Source organism: Triticum dicoccoides, chromosome 4B (genome assembly GCF_002162155.2).
Source record: "Triticum dicoccoides isolate Atlit2015 ecotype Zavitan chromosome 4B, WEW_v2.0, whole genome shotgun sequence".
NCBI lineage: Eukaryota > Viridiplantae > Streptophyta > Magnoliopsida > Poales > Poaceae > Triticum > Triticum dicoccoides.
In genome coordinates, this window is record NC_041387.1 from 76,092,910 (window position 1) to 76,111,190 (window position 18,281).

General features: G+C 51.0%; 2 protein-coding genes across 3 annotated transcripts; one reads left to right on the forward strand and one right to left on the reverse strand.

Moving 5' to 3' along the window:
* Positions 1-7,961: 7,961 nt before the first annotated feature.
* LOC119295111 (serpin-ZX) lies at positions 7,962-10,750 on the forward strand. The gene is made up of 2 exons (XM_037573446.1): positions 7,962-8,455; positions 9,768-10,750. Exons 1-2 carry the CDS (start codon positions 8,039-8,041, stop codon positions 10,548-10,550), a joined length of 1,200 nt encoding a protein of 399 aa, XP_037429343.1. The 5' UTR covers positions 7,962-8,038; the 3' UTR covers positions 10,551-10,750.
* A 641-nt stretch (positions 10,751-11,391) lies between these two features.
* Positions 11,392-14,354, reverse strand: LOC119295112 (serine/threonine-protein kinase SAPK10). Of its 2 annotated transcripts, XM_037573448.1 has the most exons (8): positions 13,809-14,015; positions 13,549-13,725; positions 13,350-13,403; positions 13,174-13,266; positions 12,899-12,991; positions 12,297-12,401; positions 12,117-12,215; positions 11,392-12,029 (listed from the first exon to the last, which is right to left on the reverse strand). In XM_037573448.1, exons 1-8 carry the CDS (start codon positions 13,983-13,985, stop codon positions 11,742-11,744), a joined length of 1,086 nt encoding a protein of 361 aa, XP_037429345.1. In that variant the 5' UTR covers positions 13,986-14,015; the 3' UTR covers positions 11,392-11,741. The 2 variants fall into 2 exon arrangements, with proteins under 2 accessions (XP_037429345.1, XP_037429344.1); XM_037573447.1 differs by having other exon boundaries at positions 11,392-12,215; positions 13,809-14,354.
* Between the last annotated feature and the right edge of the window lie 3,927 nt (positions 14,355-18,281).

The following is an 18,281-nucleotide window of genomic DNA, read 5'->3' on the forward strand; positions in this document are numbered from 1 at the left end:
TACTGGCTCTCCAGCCCTCACCCTCTGGCTTTGTCCACGGCATCGCGCCCTGGCAAACCAGCGACGGCTGAGACTCGCTCGAGGGCCGGGACCCGAGGACGTAGAGCGTCGACATCTAACCAAGCTTGCGCGTTAAAGTGGGGGTACCTGAGCATCATGACTCAGGGCTCCTACTGGCTCTCCAGCCCTCACCCTCTGGCTTTGTCCACGGCATTGCGCCCTGGCAAACCAGCGATGGCTGAGACTCGCTCGAGGGCCGGGACCCGAGGACGTAGAGCATCGGCATCTAGCCAAATTTGCAGGAACACATCACAAGTTAAGGCCCAGTGACAGGCGCAACCCGCCTTGAGGTAGGGCCCCGTGATTCCCGTGCTGGCTCACGGGTGCCCAGATACACCTCCTCATGCCCTACCGTGCCGGCCACGTGTCAGGGCGGGGCTGTACACGCCCCAGGGGCTCCTCCTGGAGGGGAGCCCCCTCCCACGCACCAATGGAAGCACCATGCTCCGCGCTGGCTGACGACACTGCCGAGAAGCGGCTATGCCCATACACATACGGAAGAGCTATGCTCCGCGCTGGTGATAAACAACTGAGGCTAGCCCCCGGCCGCATCAACCTCAGGGAGCCCCGAGCTCAGTGTCTAGCCTCATCGCAACGCCTCCCCTCGGGAGTGCCGCGCGAGGGGGCTGGGCACGGGGGCTGCGCCTGGGTCACGCCCAGACGTACGCCACCCAGCCAGGCCCCTCGGGCCTGGTTCATCGTGCGTCTCTCCCCGAGCGGAGCCAAGGTACGAAGGCCATTTGAGCGTCAAGGGGGACTCCTGAGCATCGCGAATCAGGAGCCTAACTGGTCACGTAGCCCCTCACTCCTTAGTTCCAAAAGGCTAACGGCAGTTGAGGTATGCGCGGGGCCGGGCTCTGCAGACGTAGAATGGTAGATTCACCCTCACATCTCACCTCCCTACTTGCTGTTCATGCACCAAGGGGGACTCCTGAGCATCGCGACTCAGGAGCCTAACTTGTCCCGTAGCCCCTCACTCCTTGGTCCCGCCCTGGTTTCCGGTCGGGGCTAACGGTGGTTGAGGTATGCGCGGGGCCGGGCTCTGCCGGCGTAGAAGATAAGCAAGTAGGAAGAGCGCAAATTTCAAGGAATTCAAAAGCAAATATTACAGTCCATAACTGTTATCACGACACCAGACACAAGTTTAAACACATCCCCGAGGCATGACGCATGTTGCAGAAACTGAAAGCGGGACAGGAGCCACGGCGAAGTCATTTGTTGGCGGCAGAGCTGCGCGGAGCGGGTTCGCCTCATGGAGCCGCAGGACCGGCAGCGCCTCGCTTCGGCTTGGTGCTGAAGGCCCGGAACTTCGACAGCAGAGCCTCCGCACGACCCTTCATGGCCTCAGCAGCGGCAACGGCAAGCTCGCCGCTCGCTGGCTCCAGCGGGCTGTCGGGGTCGACATTGGGGTCGCGAAGGTAGACGTGGGTAAGGACCCGCATCAGCACTGCAGAAGACAGGACGCGCGCCTCGGCCTCAGCCGTAGGGCCAAGGCCAAGGGTGACATCTTCAAGAGCACAGACCATGAAGGGGAGCAACTTGGCGGGGCCGTCCTCGGCGCCGGCCAGCGGGCTTTCCAGGCCGCTGTCGTAGAGCGACTTCAGCAAGCCGCGAACCTTCACCTCCGTCTCCGTGAAGGCCTCGCGGTCCTCAGCAAGGACCCGCACCTTGCCGTCCAGCTCGACCTTCCACGCCTACAACTCCTGCTCCAGTGCGCCCAGGCGGTCACGGCACTTGTTAAGCTTGGCGTCTCGGTCCTTGATGGCCGCCTCGCGAGCCTTCAGGTCTTCTTCCTTCTCTTGGCGGATGCGGGCCTCCTCGGCAAGCTGGTCCCGCAGGCCCTGCAGTTCGCTCTCCAGCACCTTGCAACGGAATTGGGCATCAGCCGCCTCCCCCAAGGCGGCACCGCGAGCAGCCTTCGCCTCAAGGATGGCTAGCTTCTCCTCATTGCAAGCCGTCGAGGCCTGAACCAGCGCCGCTCGAATCAAAGCGTCAGAGCGAATCCAGCCAGAAGCCAGCTCCAAGCGTCCGGCCACCAAGCGAGGGTCGGCGCCCAGAAGATCTTGCCGCAGCCGGTCCAGTTCAGCAGCAGCGCGATCCAGGACAGTGGAAGGAGTCGGAGAGACAGCAGTTGGTGGAGTAGGAGGGGAGGATGACAGCGTAACCACAGCACCTTGAGGTAGGACCTGTTGCGCCCCAACAGCTGTGGCGATGGCATCAGGCAAGGATACCTCAGGAGTCGCTTGGGCCGTGGGGGCTGAGCTCGCCCCAGCCAGCTCCACCAGGCCTCACGAGGACGACCGGGCAGGAGAGGCCTGTGCCTTGCAGCCACCTTCTTTCGTGGGCAGAGGCGCTGCCCCGGACGGAACCTCAGGAGCCCCCTTCAGTTTCTTCGCCGCAGGCGCCAGCCTAGCCAAGAGAGACAGACGTCAAGCCTCAATAACAAAGCAAGGAATAAAACAAGAATCAAGCACTTACTGGTCGCCGCTCGCGAGCTCGAGCAACCCCCCGCCGTACTTGAAGCCCGAGAGCCGGCTGCTGGGATCGGCCTCAAGAGGCTCGGAAGCAGGAGGCACATCTGCGGATCGCCTCGGAGCCGGGGCAGACCCGAGGGGGACCAGCCCAGTCCTGTCCTTCTTTCGGATCAGGGGCGAGCTCTCGCCGCCTTGCTCGCCGTCATCCCCGTCGTCGCTCGGCAAGAGGCGAAGAGCATGGGACCTGCGCCGGGGGAGGGGTGCTTTCGACTCCCCGTCGGTAGCCTCGGAGTCAGGCCCACCTTCCCGCTCCTCTTCTTCCTCCTCTTCGCTGGAGTCGCCGGAGGACACGTTCATCATCGCCTGGGCCGCCGGGTCCTCAGGAGCCACCACGGGCACGGGCCCGTCCCCATTGAAGACGGGCATGGACTCCACCACCTTCTCCCAATCATCTCGAAGAAACAGGGGTACAGGGGCGCCCTCCAGCCTCGCCACGTCTCCTCCGACCAAAGATTGGAGAACCGCGGCCAGATCTTCGTCGGCCAAAACTTCGGGGCTCAGGCGGGGCCTCCACAGCGGGAGCGAGTACTTGCGAAGCGGGGCCACCTAGTGCTCCAGGAACTCCCTCAGGAGCGACGCACCAGTCAGCTTCTCCATCACCATGTTCCCCGGCCTCAGATCCGCGTCCATCTTCTCCAACACCGGCTTCGCGCGGGGGTCCACAAGTTCCGCGCGAGACCAATCATCGGAGCTCGTGGGCTACTCCGTGGGCAGAATCAGCCGAGGGTGGATGCGCCCAGCATCTACCATGACCCACTTGCTCCTGAAGCCCTCAATCCTCTTCCCGGGCTTCGAGATGGCGTTGGAGCCGCCATACGCGACGAAGCTCGCGCACGCGGAGAGAGGACCACGAGAGAGCCGGAGGGAGAAGTAGTGGCGCAGCAAGGCCACCGAGGGCTGCACCCCGACGTGAGCCTCGCAATAGTAGGCGAAGATCGCCAGAAGAAGGACAAAGTTGGGGTGGAGGTGCAGAGCTTGTAGGTCGTAATGGCGGAGGACAGAGAAGAAGAACTCAGAAAAAGGAGGTACCAGACCGGAAGCAATGGCGCTTACGGAGAGCGGGTAGAAGGTGCTCCCTTGGGCCTCAGGAGGGGCGGAGCCGGCCTTGAACACCTTCGCCCCGTCGATGCCTTGCGCCGCCACCATCCGACACATCCGGGCAAGGCTCGCCTCCGACACGTTCGGCGAGTCCAAGGCGGGCGAATACCAAGCTTCGGCCGGGGTCTGGCGAGCGCCATGACTTGCTAGGGCACGTGGTCGAAGTAGATCTGAAGATTTCGGAGGCAGAGAGGAAAGTGCGCAAGAAAGGGGATCTAGGCAATGACTAGAGGAAGCAAGGGAAGCAAAGCCTAGGAAGATGTCGCTCTTTTGCCGATTCACGCAGTTGTTGTGGCACCCACGTCCAACCAACCGCCACGCGACGCCCGAGGCCGCAGGCTGTTAGGGCCCGCGGCGCTTCGCACTTGCCCCTTCGCCTCTCTGCTCGTCCAAGTCCGGGCGCGCCTTGGGCCCGGGGGCTACTGTCGGCGTTTTGGGAACGGGGGTCCCCAGACTTGCCTGCCTGCGGCCTGCGGCGTGGCCCAAGGGGCGGCCCAACATGGCCCATCATCATCAGCACGAGCTCAAGACCCTCGCGAGGGGCCAAGCCTCGCGGGGCGGACGACAGGAGGCTTCCTCAGGAGCGGCCTCGTCAGGCTGGCTCGTGAGGAGGCGGAGAGATCAAGGCGGGGTACCTCACGAGGTGCCCATGACGCAAGCCATGACGACCGAAGCCAGGCGGGCGCCGGCCTGCGCAGAGTCCTTATTTCCTCTTTGGTGCAAAGGGAGCAAAGCACAGGTGAGAGCATCAAGCAAAGGCATCCATTTCGGTGCAACAAGACCAAGACCAGCAGAACGGCGGGATGGAGGTCATTGTGGAGCCCAAGCCGATGTCACCACCAGAGCCTTTGGCAGGCGAGGACCAACTTTAGTCAGGATAAGTGTACCAGATGTTCCCCTTCAAAATGGCCAATTGTTGGCGCCCTTCCCGCTCAACATTTGGGAAGAGGCCCAGGGCCTTTGTCTATAAATAGGACTACCCACCCACAAGGTAGGGGCATCGAGAGATCCATCCAGAGAGCGACTGAACTCCCCAAGTAGTTCATCGCACCAGCCAAGAACAGACCCTCGCGAGGTTGTTCTTCCTTGTATTGTTCATCATCAGCCCAAGAGGCAATCCACCACACCACACACTGGAGTAGGGTATTACACCACAATGATGGCCTGAACCAGTATAAACTCTGTGTCTCTTGTGTTGTCCCTTTGATTGCTTAGATCATAGCGAGACGGTGAGGAGCAGGAAGGCAGAGGGCGAAATCTCCACGCGCACCCCAGTGTTCAAATCTAGAGGGTCTGCCGGAACCAGAAATCCGACATCCGCGGTATGACCCGGCCGGATATATGACCCGGCCGGACTTGATGTTTCATTGATAACCGCCAGAGGATTGGCGACTCACGTGTCCGGCGGCTCACTGGTGTGACGACTCACGAGCCAGAAGACTCATGGGTAACCCGGCGGGTGCTTCAGACGGACGACAAGGCCCAAGGCCCAGTATGCCGGTTCATATAAAGGTGGGCCGACTTAAGAGGAAAGGGATGACGAATATTTCCTTTATGAGGAAGCAAGACCCGGACTTGTAGTCAACTTGTAAGAAAAGATAGACTAGTCCTAGTCCTACTAGGACTCCACATGTAACCCGCCCCTCTAACTTATATAAGGAGGGGCAGGGCTCCCCAAAGAGGGACAAGCAACAAGAAACAATATCTAGGGATAGACACAAAGAGGAGAGCCGGCTTACGCCGACTCTCTGATGAGCATAATGAGATCTAGCCTCAAACAGCATGTAGGGTTATTACCGGATGATATTTCCCGGGGCCCAAAGCTGTTTAAATCCTCGTCTTTTGTGTTGTGTTTCTCGATTCCGCTCAACCCCTTCAAGCTACCACATAAATGTGTTGGCCTCGCGACTAAGTCCTTACATTAGGACATCTACCGTGATAATTCCACGACAGGCGGCGTGCTGTTCTCCAGCGAGGTGGTGGTGCCTGGAGTCGGCGAGGAGATGGTCGGAGAGGCGGATCCGGGTCGGATCTCGCCGGATCCGTCCGGATCCCAGCGCGGGGAGGCGGTCGGCGGCAGGGGCGACGCGCTACGGGCACCGGCAAGCTCCGGTCGGCGGGCGACGACGAACGGCGATGGGGCGCGGCGACAAGCGAGGCGGCGACGAAGGGCGATGCTGGGCGGCGCACGCTCTACCGTGGAGCTGGCGGCTGGCGGCGGCGAACGGGCCCCGCTGGTCCGCGCTGGGCTTGTCGGTCCTTGGCGGCCGCGGGCACGAGTTGGCGGCGCGGGAACACGTGGCAGTCGGTGGTTGGTTGCGGGGGCGGCGGAGGACGTGTCCAGCGCAGGTGGACGTGACTGGTGGCGAGGAGGAGGAGGAGGCTAGGGTTTCATGCGGATATGGAGGGGGAGGACATTTATATAGGCATAGGAAGCTAGAAGAGGGCTATTGAGGTGCGATTTTCGCCCACACGATCGTGATCCGACGGCGAAGAGTATGGATGGGGTTTAGATGGGCTAGTGGGTTGTGTAGGAGGCCTCAGGCTGAGAAGAGAGAGAAGCAGGGCGTCCTGGCACTGTTTCCATATACCAGAACGTTCGATGAATATGCCGGCTACGGTGCCGTTATATGTTTAACGGTTGGGCTATCAAACGGACTCCGAATGCGACAAAATTTGACAGGCGGTCTATCTACACTATAACAAGACTGCACGCCAACTTTCACCCCATTCCGAGAACATTTTTATGCCACTCATAAAATAATATTTCAGAGGTGCCGCGAGCGCGTGCGAGTGTGGTTGGGCTCAGAACGGACAACATAGAGAACTGGGAGACCTGAACGGATGCATGTTTTGAAAAACATGCAGATGAAATGCGTATGACGACATGGCAAGGTGCAACACACAAGCGAATGACATGTTAACGACGACGAATAACTGGAAGACAGCTGACGCATCGGTCTCGGGGCGTTACACATGCCTGCCGACAATGTGCGTTCGGTGAGATGAGATGTTCCGTCGGCTACAAAAGCGTGACTTCGTCAATCTCACTATGGTGTGTCGGCTCAGTCTCTCGGAGGTGCTCATATGGTTAACATACGTGTGCATGTATTCATAAGGATGAGTATATATGCGTATATACATGCGAGGGTATGTACCGTGTTAAAAAATACATAAGGTAGACAAATGGTCTACTTTTCTTTATTTTATGGGTCGCGCTAACTGTCATACGTGTGGCAGGAAGGGAGACGCACCACACGCCTCTAATGTAAACTGATTGCCACGTCATCGCATGCATGCATGCAGGAATCTTTTTGGATTTTTAGTTTTAAAATGTTTTATCTCTTAAACGAAAAATCCGATTAAAAATCCGTTTTCACCATTAAATTCCTCGCGATGAGATCTTTGAAACTAGATCCCATGTTGATATGTTTTGATGAATTTTTTTTGGATTAAAAGTTGCCATGTCTATTGCATATGAATTGCCATGATGTTTACACTGAAGTTGCCATGATATGTTTCAGCTATTTTCTTCTATATTTAAAAGTAAATTTTGACATTTATAAAACGGGGAATTAAGAAACTAGACTTGCCATGAACCATAAACTAAAATTGCCATGATACATGCACGTAAAATTGCCATGGTTCATACAAAAAATAATTTTCATGGTCAAAGTACTAGAGTTGTCATCATCAAAATACTAAAATTGCCATGATCTACAAACTAAAATTGCCACATGGCAACTTTAGTTTAAGCCCTATGGCAACTGCAGTGTAAACATCGTGGCAACTTCTGGCAAAAAAAATCATAAAAATATATCAACATGGGGTCTAGTTTTAAAGATCTCGTCGAGACGGATTTAATGGTGAAAACGGATTTTTAGTTCGCTTTTTTATTTAGGAGATACAACATTTTTAAGCCGAAAACAAAAAAAAATCTGCTGATGTCATCTATTCATACGTGGCAAAATGAGTGGCGATGGAGGCGTGTGGGCGATGTGCAAACACCCACACGTATGGGCGTTAACATTTCCGTATTTTATTTCCAAAATAAAAACAGGGTTTGTAGGTACGCGGGAGACCGCACACGTTGTCACGCACGCACAACGGCACACGATACCCCGGGAGACCGCACACGTTGTCCCTCCTTTTCTCCCACGAACACCGCGAAATTAATGCCAACTCTGTTCAGCCACCCTTTGGTATTTTTACTTTTAAAAAAAACTCTGATCAGGCACCCGCTACATAACCAGTGAGACCCCTGAAACCCTTGAAAATTGCACCTCCCGTACATCCCCCCCTTTCCTCTCCAGTCCACCCAAAGTCCGACGAGCAACCACCCGGCCATGGCGACCACCGACATCCGCCTCTCCATCGGGCACCAGACCCGCTTCGCCCTCCGCCTCGCCTCCGCCATCTCCTCGCCCTCCCACGCCAAGGGCTCCGCCGGCAACGCCGCCTTCTCGCCGCTCTCGCTCCACGTCGCGCTCAGCCTCGTCGCGGCCGGCGCCGGCGGCGCCACGCGCGACCAGCTCGCTGCCACGCTCGGTGCCGCGGAGAAAGGCGGGGCCGAGGGCATCCACGCGCTCGCCGAGCAGGTGGTGCAGGTCGTGCTCGCCGACGCGTCGGGCGCCGGCGGCCCGCGCGTCGCCTTCGCCAACGGCGTCTTCGTCGACGCGTCGCTCAAGCTCAAGCCTTCCTTCAAGGATCTCGCCGTGGGCAAGTACAAGGCCGAGACACAGTCCGTGGACTTCCAAACTAAGGTGATCCCCTTCCTTGTCTAGCTAGTTCTTGACACGACGGCAAGATCCTTGACCAGAAAAAAAACATAGTACAGATTTGCTCATTATTTGCGGACATCACTAGCTGGTAGTTTATTTACTTGTGTGTTTACAGTTCGCGGTGTCATTCTTTGACCGAAAGTGATTGTTTTGTGCTGATGTGATGTAGATATGAATATCTGTTGGTTTTGCTAGGTCTTTCAACCATTCTAGATTTGAAATTTAGTACTCCATACAGTGTTGTAATTTTGTTGAAAACCAGGAGCTTTAGGGGCTGTTTGGTTTTTGCCTGTGTGAGCCTTGCCAATCGTTGGCTAGCCAATTTATTGGCGCAGGATTTGGCCACCCCAGACTTGCCAACTTTTTGGCATTGAGCTGAACTGGGAAAGCGGGAGTGGGCTAGGCACACCAAAATATTGGTTCCCATCCAAACGGGAAGCCAGGCTCGGTCAATGACCAATTTTTTGGTTTGGCAGCCGAGGGCTGCAATCCAAACAGCCCCTTAGTACTGTTGTATGGAGTTGCTACATATACGTATAGGTAGCTGTAGAGCATTGCTGAAGCCTCTATGTCTGCTGTTTTCGTAAATGCAATAAATTCGACTGAATGTTCAACTACTAACTTGCAATTTATTTCCTTCTCAAGCTTAAAAATGTGATAAACTACTAATGCCTGGCCAAAAAAAAATCAATTTAATTATTGAAGTATAGGTGTTCACTAAACAGTAGAAACTAAATGAACTTTGGAAGTACTGTATTACTTTTTATAGTCTCATGTTGCTAACTTGCTCTCTAGAGTTCCCCTTTGTGCGGATAATTTGCACTTTGGAACTTGCATCACTGTGATTTTGGGATAGCTAGTCTGTTACTTTTGTGATCAAATGTATCTTTTTAGAAAGTGTAATTTTCTTAGTGTGCTATCTAGGGATTTGAAGCCTGGGGAATTTGTCGATGTTTACATTTTTATGCTCTTGAGCCTAGTATGTACTGTATATTAGATCAATGTAGGAATGTCTAGAGCCTTGCAAATTCGTTGGCCTATACTTCAGCCTTTTCCAGGCCCTTTCGTGCTTTTCATTTATTACTTTCACGGAATTTTCTTTCTAAGAAGATGTACAAAAAACAACTAACAATTACTGGATTAGAATTGTCAGAAAGCAGTAGTGGTATTGCACAATGTCGCTTCTAGATGGTGTGGTGACCATTTAAATGAGTATACATTTCAAGCAACTTTATATGGTTATTAGTATGATTTTCAGTCGTTCTAAGTTTTGATGTATTTTGCAATGGTCCAGGCTGCTGAAGTTGCTGGTCAAGTGAACTCCTGGGTAGAGAAAATCACAACAGGTCTCATCAAAGAGATCCTCCCTTCAGGGTCTGTTGACAACACCACTAGACTGGTTCTTGGTAATGCCCTTTATTTCAAAGGAGCTTGGACTGAGAAGTTTGACGCATCCAAGACAAAAGATGAGAAGTTCCACCTCCTTGATGGGAGCTCAGTTCAAACACCATTCATGTCCAGTACAAAGAAGCAATACATTTCGTGTTCTGACAGCTTGAAGGTACTGAAACTTCCTTACCAGCAAGGCGAGGACAAGAGGCAGTTCTCCATGTACATTCTTCTTCCAGAAGCACAGGATGGTCTCTGGAACTTGGCCAACAAGTTGAGCACCGAACCAGAGTTCTTGGAGAACCATATCCCAGTGCAGAAGGTTCCTGTCGGGCAGTTCAAGCTTCCGAAGTTCAAGGTATCATTTGGATTTGAAGCGTCTGATATGCTCAAAGGTTTGGGTCTCCAGCTGCCATTCAGCAAAGAGGCAGATCTTTCCGAGATGGTGGATTCACCGGCGGGCTTATACGTCTCGTCCGTTTTCCACAAGTCGTTTGTCGAGGTGAACGAAGAAGGCACCGAGGCTGCCGCAGCAACCGCTGCTGTGGTCACACTTAGGTCACTGCCAGTAGAGCCCGTGAAGGTGGATTTCGTCGCGGATCACCCTTTCCTCTTCCTTATCCGAGAAGACATCACAGGCGTGGTGCTATTCGTCGGTCATGTGTTCAATCCCTTGGTGTCTCCATGATGTGTTTGCTCTGGATCGCTGCCTTGGCAGTGACCTCAACTGTCACATGTGAGTGGAGGGGTTTCAACTTTAGATCATGCTGCCTGTGCAATAAATCCGGTGGATGTTTTTGTTTTCAAATAATGGCTTGCTTGATGTATGGAGGTTGTGGTGAGTTAATGACAATAATCCAGGATTGATGTGCAGTTTTTGTGGTTTCAGTTGCTTGATACTCCCTCCGTCCCAAAATTCTTGTCTTCAATTTATCTAGATACGAATGTATCTAACAGTAAGATGTGACTAGATACATCCATATGTAGACAAATCTAAGACAAGAATTTTGGGGCGAAGGGAGTACATCAGATGACCATGCTGGTCAAATGCTTCTTAGCGAAGTACTGTATCAACCAGGGTCTTTGCATAATTTGCGAGATTGATCTGGATTATTTTGTTAATCTGGATTGTTTTACTTGGGTTTGGTTGACTTTGTGTTTTTTGAGGACTTGGGTTTGGTTGACGAGGCGCCGAGAGCGACGTTGTCCTCCGTGGCCCTATCGTTATCAGTCATGTGTGCCTTGACTGGGGGGAGAGAAAGAGAGACAGAGAGAAAGATTCCACAATGGTTCAGAATTTATTCACTCCAGAACTTCTCAACAGGTAAGATGAGCCCACGATATGCTGAATTCTGATATTAACATGCACAACTCAAAACTGCTGAATAATAGAGTGCATATCTCAACACCTGGTACCCTGCACGTAAATGGATACACTGAATCATAGCAAGAACCACGATGCAGAAACACAGAAACTCATCTGAACTTAAAGGTCGAAACGCACTCATGCCCCCACAAGATGCTGGAAATGGCAGGCAGCAAACGAAACTGATCAAACTGTAGTCTCTCTTATTTGCCTACAACACATATACATGGTACAAACATGATGTGATGACACACGGGGTTACAGATGATCTACCAGTTCTCAAATCAGCGGAGATAGTCAACACAGCATTGGAGCAACACAAGGTCACATCCAAAAGGCCAAACCGTTGTACAACATCGGAAGTACAGAGACCAACTACAACAAAGTAACATTTGTGGGCGGGCTATCAAGCACCGCGGTACCCTATCCCTCCTGACTTCTGAGTGTCTCGAGTATCTTGGCATCTTACGGTCAACTTATAGAATAGCTGCTTCGTTGAGAGGTTTTGCACCGTCACATAGCATACACTATCTCCCCGCTGCTTTCGACGTCGAGGTCGGCGTCTGAATCAAGGTCGTCCATGTCGTCATCAAGGTCGAGGCCGTCGTTCAGGAACTGGTTGATCCGAGAACCAGCCGCCGGGATGGTGGCCTCCGCCAGGATCTGCATGATCTCGTCCATGCTCTGCATCGGCTGTTCCGGCTCCTCATACTGGCTGCTCATGGTGCTATCATCCACCAGGTCAGCTGGGAGATTCTTCAAGAACCACGGATGGTTTCTTATCTCGGGGATTGTGATTCTCTGCATGTCGACATGAAAGGTATCAACCTCAAAAGGAATATGTATGCAACATATAGTGACTCGAAAATCTTGGTAATAAGTACTCACTGTAGCTGGGTTGCCCACGAAAATCTTGGCGATAAGATCTCGACACTCGGCAGATATGTGCACGTAATCGGGAATCGAGTACTGCACACTCAGTATCCTCTGGCAAAACAAGCGCATTAGCTTTGTGTTCAGAACAAGAGCAGAGATTGTCAAGAAATTAAGATGGCTCAGAATGGGAACCTGAATTGTCTTCCTAAAATTCTTGGGCTCATCAGGATCCTCAAAGGGATATGCACCAACCAGCATAACATAAAGTGTCACTCCGCAGGACCACACATCCGCAATCTTCATTTCATCGAGGAACAAACAATTAGTGGTAGGTAACTTGAGATGATGCATGCCATCGCAGAGTCTAGCAGTACCGTTGGAATATATATCATGCATCTCGCAAATGGAAATGCTTCACAATGTAAATATGGTTGCCCAAGTGGAGAAAAATGGGCATGAATATTACACAAAACAACAGGATCAGGATATCATGAAAAGTAATATTAACATGGTCCATGGAGCACCAATATGTATGCACCAAGGCTTTTAATTTCAGAAACAAAAAAAATTCGGACGTCACTGAGATATGCGAAATTTTGAAAATTTCGCAGATTTTAGAAATTATTTCACATTTTGAGTTATCAAATTAAATAGATTTTAATGAATTTTACCTCACCTAAATTTTAATTTTAATTGGGCTCAAAATTTCAGGGCTATAAGTATTTCGGACCCCACCGAAATATGCGAAATTTTCAATGAAATTTCGTTGAAATTTTAAACCCTGGTATACATACCTTTCCATCATATTCCTTCTTCAGAAGAACCTCAGGAGCAATGTATGCCGGTGTTCCGACGGTTGATTTCGGCTGCGAATGAAGAACCGACGACTGCAGATACGCAGAACAACAATGAGCAGAGTAACAGGTAGATCCACTAGGACACAAAAACTAGGATGTCAAGCAGAGCATAACTCCCAATTTGGCATGTAAGCAGAGTAAAATATGCTGTTAGCTGTAGACTGCAATCCTGCGACAGTGAAGCAAGCATCTTGTTTTAGTAAGTACTGTACCTTGGAATAGCCAAAGTCGCATATCTTGAGGCGAGGAGCCGTGCTCCCGTCCAGCAGAGTGTTCTCCAGCTTCAAGTCACGATGGCATACTTGCTTAACAAAAGACGAAACCATTTTAGTCGTAGCTACCGTAACAGCCTAACTAACTGTAGAATCTCCCAAAAAGGAAAGGTTACCATGGAGTGGCAGTAGCTGACTCCTGAGAGCAGCTGCTGGAAGAAGAAACGCGCCTGAAAAGTCAGAGGCTTGGGCGGTTAGTATAGTCTATAGTGATCAGTAGCAGTCCACGTACGCAGAAACGGAGAACGTCATGGCGAATCGGTGATCGACCGATGAGGCATGGAAAGGAAGGGAGAGGATGATGGATGGGCGGACCTCGTCCTCGCTGAACCTGCCGGCGTTGCAGATGCGCTCGAAGAGCTCCCCGCCGGAGGCGTACTCCATGACGATGGCGAGGTGCGTGGGCGTGAGGATGACCTCCTTGAAGCGGATGATGTTGGGGTGGCGCAGCGACCGGTGGTTGATGATCTCCCGCTGCACGTTCTCGTCAATCTGCAAATCAACATGCGTGCTCTTCAGCTCTGATTTCGTCCCATGCAGGAAGATGAAGAACCTAGTAGTAGCAGTAGAAGTACCTTCTCCCCTCGCTCGATGTACTTGACGGCGACGAGCTGGCCGTCGGCGCGGTTGCGCATGAGGCGCGCGACGCCGAAGTTGCCGGAGCCGATGTCCTTGACGAGCTCGTAGCGGTCGCCGTCGTGCATTATGGGCATGTCCATGCCCGGCCCCACCGTCAGCGCCGCCCGGTCCATCCCTCTTCCCTCCCCTCTCCCCTTTCCTTCCCCCACCGCCGGCGCCGCGGAGCAAAGCAACCGAGCAAGCTCCCGCGCGCGCGCCTCCCGTGACCCCGCGATCCAAGAGCGAGAGAAAGAAGCCTTGCCTTCTTGCCTTTAGTTTAGTTAGCTGATGATGAGCTCCACCGTACCTCGAGAGGGTGGTGGACTGCACTGGATTGGGCGGAGGAGAAAACCCACCTCGTGATCTCGCCCTCCTTTCTCTCTATCGCCTCGCGCTTTTCACCCCGCGCCCACGCCTCGCCGGCAGCCTTTATTTTCTCGCTATTAATAAAATCGCCGCGCTCTGGTTTCTTCTCCTCCCTGTCTGTGCGGGTGTGATCGCTCCATCTTTAATATTTTTCCCTCTCCGCTCTGTTTCGCAGGCGAACTACTATCCAGTTCCAGTCCGGTGGGGAAGACGGGCGGGGGCGTGTCGTGTCCTCCTAGCCCGGCCAGCCCCCCGCTAACCGACGTGTGGGCCGGTGGGCTCTGGGCCCCACGCGTCGGGCTTGTCACGGGAGGGCGCCGGTGGTGTGCACGTAAGCGGCGTTGGTCAATGACGTGCAGACCCGGTGCGGTGAGGTACGGGTGGGGCCGGGCTGTCGGTGTCTGTTGTAGGACGGTGGCCCAGGCGTAGGGTGGTGGGGGAGGCTGAAAATATCTGGGGGGGTGGCTGGTAGGCGTACCGCGTGGAGCACGGGCTTCGGCCTGAAAACTTCAGGTCGGTAAGTTGAGCCCGCCGCTCTATGCGTATCGGATGGTGATTTGGTGGCCCGTGGTGCACGTGGACGGCTCCGATTGTTTCAGCAATGTGGGCGTGCTCTCATTTCGGCAACAGCCGCCGAGTTGATCGGCTGACTCGCTGGAGCTAATGACTGAATTAGGTTGGGTCGGTTTGGTGTGCCGTCTTGATTAGGGCAATCTCCGATCCAAAACCCAAACGGACGACATTATTTGTCCGCGAAACTGTTCGGAAGTGTTCGTAAAATTTAAATCGATGCACACAGACCTAACGCAAGCCTTTAAAATCCCTATTTGTCAGCCTCCCTTTCTTTTCCTCGATTTTTTCCTCCGGACACTGAAATAATTCGATCTTTTAAAAAAAGTGATCTTTCAAAAAGCTGAAATGATTCGAAAATCAATATTACAATACGCTTATAATACAAATACAAATCTTACAGCTCATACATAAAGATTTCAAATTACATAGCTCAAATTAAACTCCAATTTATTCGGACTCATGCTCTATTGATTTTAATGAAACACCAGCAATGTTCCATAGATCATTTGGAAGATGAGTATGTGTTTCTCGATTACGAATCTCAAACTCAGTCACGTCTTGTTCTGAAAGATCAACAATTCCAAGATCACTCATGTGTTCTACATTGCGAACACCCTCACGACATCCTAGTCATGATCCCTGATAATGCCTCTAAGATTAGGTCATGTATTGATGATGAGTATGAATTTAATGGGACAGGGGCTGGCCGTCGTCGATTTCAAAGTGATTGGTTCACAAACCATTTCTTGTTGGAATATTCACCTCTAACAAATCTTGCATATTGCTTGCCTTGTTTTCTCTTTTCGAAGAAGCCAATTGGGAAGTCTGGTTCAGACATATTCACGGTCAAAGGATTTGATAGGTGGAAATAGGTTAACAATAGAAAAGAACGTGCTTTCCTCACACATATGGGCACTACTCCCAACTCAGCTCACAATTTTGCAGTTGTGTGTTACGAAAACCTGAAAGGTAAAATGAATCATGTTGATGAGGTGATTAGAAAGCAAACAAAGAAGATGGTTCTTGATGCAAGACTAGGGCTAAAGACTACCATTGATGTCATGAGGAGAATAATTTGATTTCAAACATTTAGAAATTTTTAGTACTTCATGTCTAATAATTATTCTATGTTGATTGCCCACTGCCTCAGCCATTGATTTGCTTCCAGCTGGCCTAATACTTGCAGCAGTGCCATATTGTTTGGCAAGCACAACTTTCTTCTTCTTTGAGGTGTTGTCTTCTGCAACAAAGTCTTCATCCTCATCATCAGAATTTTTCTTCTTCCTAGCCCTGGTGGCCGCCTTTAGCAAATCTGGAGAACTTCTTTCTCCTTCGTGATAGCTTTCCTCAAGACTAGAGCCTGCACTCAAATCAACACTTTGCTCCTCCTATTCTGACTGTCACTGGCCTCTGGCATCTTGCAAGCCCTGTGAAGTAGATGGGTATGGGCAGAATAGATGAGTCATAAAAAATGCAGCTGATTTTTGAAAATTTTGAGTTCCAATTTGAGTTTCAAGTTTTCAGAGAAGACATATCAGATCCACCGAGTTGATCATTTCGGTGATACCGAAGCACTAACAAAGACTTGGCACACAGTTTCGGTTAGGCCGATAAGTGGATCGGTCTCTCCGAGATGCTAGGGTTTCACAGAAACTTTATCTCGGTCTCACCGATCACTACAACTCTGTGGCACCGAGGTGTACTAGTGCAATGGCCAAAGGCCAGATCGGTGACTCCGAAATTTCCAAATCGGCGGTCCAAGATGTATTCGGCGGAAACTTAAACCTAATTCTTTTGCTCGAATCTAATGTACGAAATTCATATAGGGAACAGAGATTGGCAAACTGTGGCATGAATCATGGGGAAAACCCTAGTGCATTGAATCCAAAAATAGAAGCACCAAGGGGTCAGATTTTACCCTAACTTGGTGCAAATCCTTTACGGCTGCAACAGAGGGAGAGATTTCTGTTGACAGCAGCGGAATCTAACAGCGAGGGCGTGATGGACGGAATAGCCCTAGTGCATTGAATCAAAAATAGAAGCACTAAGGGGTCAGATTTTACCCTAACTTGGGGCAAATCCTCTACGGTGGTAACAGAGGGAGATATTTCCATTGATGGCAGCGGAATCCAATAGTGAGGGCGCGCTGGATGGAATGGCGACTGTTCGGAGACTGGGGCTACGACAGCTGTGGGGTGCGAGGACATGACGTTTGAGAAATTTCAACCTTATGGACCCGCTGGAGTATATATACCCATCAGCTGTCGGTGGCTCTAAGTGAAACAGATCGGTGGCATTGAGATGCGTAACTACTAGTACTACCACACATCGGTGACTCCAAGACGGTTCAGATCGGTCGCACCGAGATGAAAAACCAGATCAATCCAAATGGTTTCGGTGAGACCGAATGTGAATGAGTTGGTCAAACCAAAAGACATTTAGAAGGTTTTGGAATTCAGTCTTTGACAAATCGGTGACTCCAAGTGCAACTCACCCGGAGGGTCCAAAAACGACTTGTTCACATTTTGTGATATAGCAAGAATGAATTTAGACAAGTCGAGACAGATAGCTAGAGGAGGTGCTTAAGCATTCTTATACATCCACTTAGCCAAAAAACCAAGACAATCAAAACAACAACTGGATGTCCTCGAATGAATAAAATCCATTGCAATAAGCTCACACAATAAGATAGCAAATAAAATATGTGTCAAACAAGCACAACCAATTCTAGTGACTATGACACAATTGGCAATGACTAGGTCATCTATATATGAGTATATTGACTTAGGAGCCAAGTGAGAGCATTTGATCATAGGTCATACTCATCGTTTAAACACAAGTGGGATTACCACTTTTACATGAAGCATTAATGTGTTCACATCATTAGAGTTGCTTTAGCTCAAGTCTTAGAGAAAAGCTCCCCTGTGACGCCCGGGTAATCATGCTACAGTAATTCCACGCTAATGATGCCACGTCACCTCGGTTACTGTTATTACTCTCGCGATGGTTCAAAAACGGTTCGAATTCAAATTTAAAATCAAGTCAAACAATTAAATTTTTCAAAAGTCAAAACTAAAATGTTCTTAATGTGACAAATAAATCATGGATATTATTGGTGGAGTAACAACATCTTTATAAAATATTTAAATACCCTTAAGTGATTAAAACAACATCAAAACAATTAGTTATACTCCTAATATATTTTACCAAATACTAAACTATTTTTATTCTGAGGTAAAACTTCTTAGAACAGTGGATTAATTTGACACACTATTTTTGGAGCTGTTTTCATATTTTACTAAACCAAAATTATAGTGCAACTAAAATAAAAGAGAAATGAATAAAAGGTAAAACAAAAAAATAACAAAAGAAAGAGGAAACCCCCTGGCCAACTGGGCCGAACGGCCCAACTGGCCGCCGAACCAACCGACCCAGGCTGGCCCACCCCCAGTCCCCCTTATCCCCCACCCCCCAGAAACCCTAGATCGAAA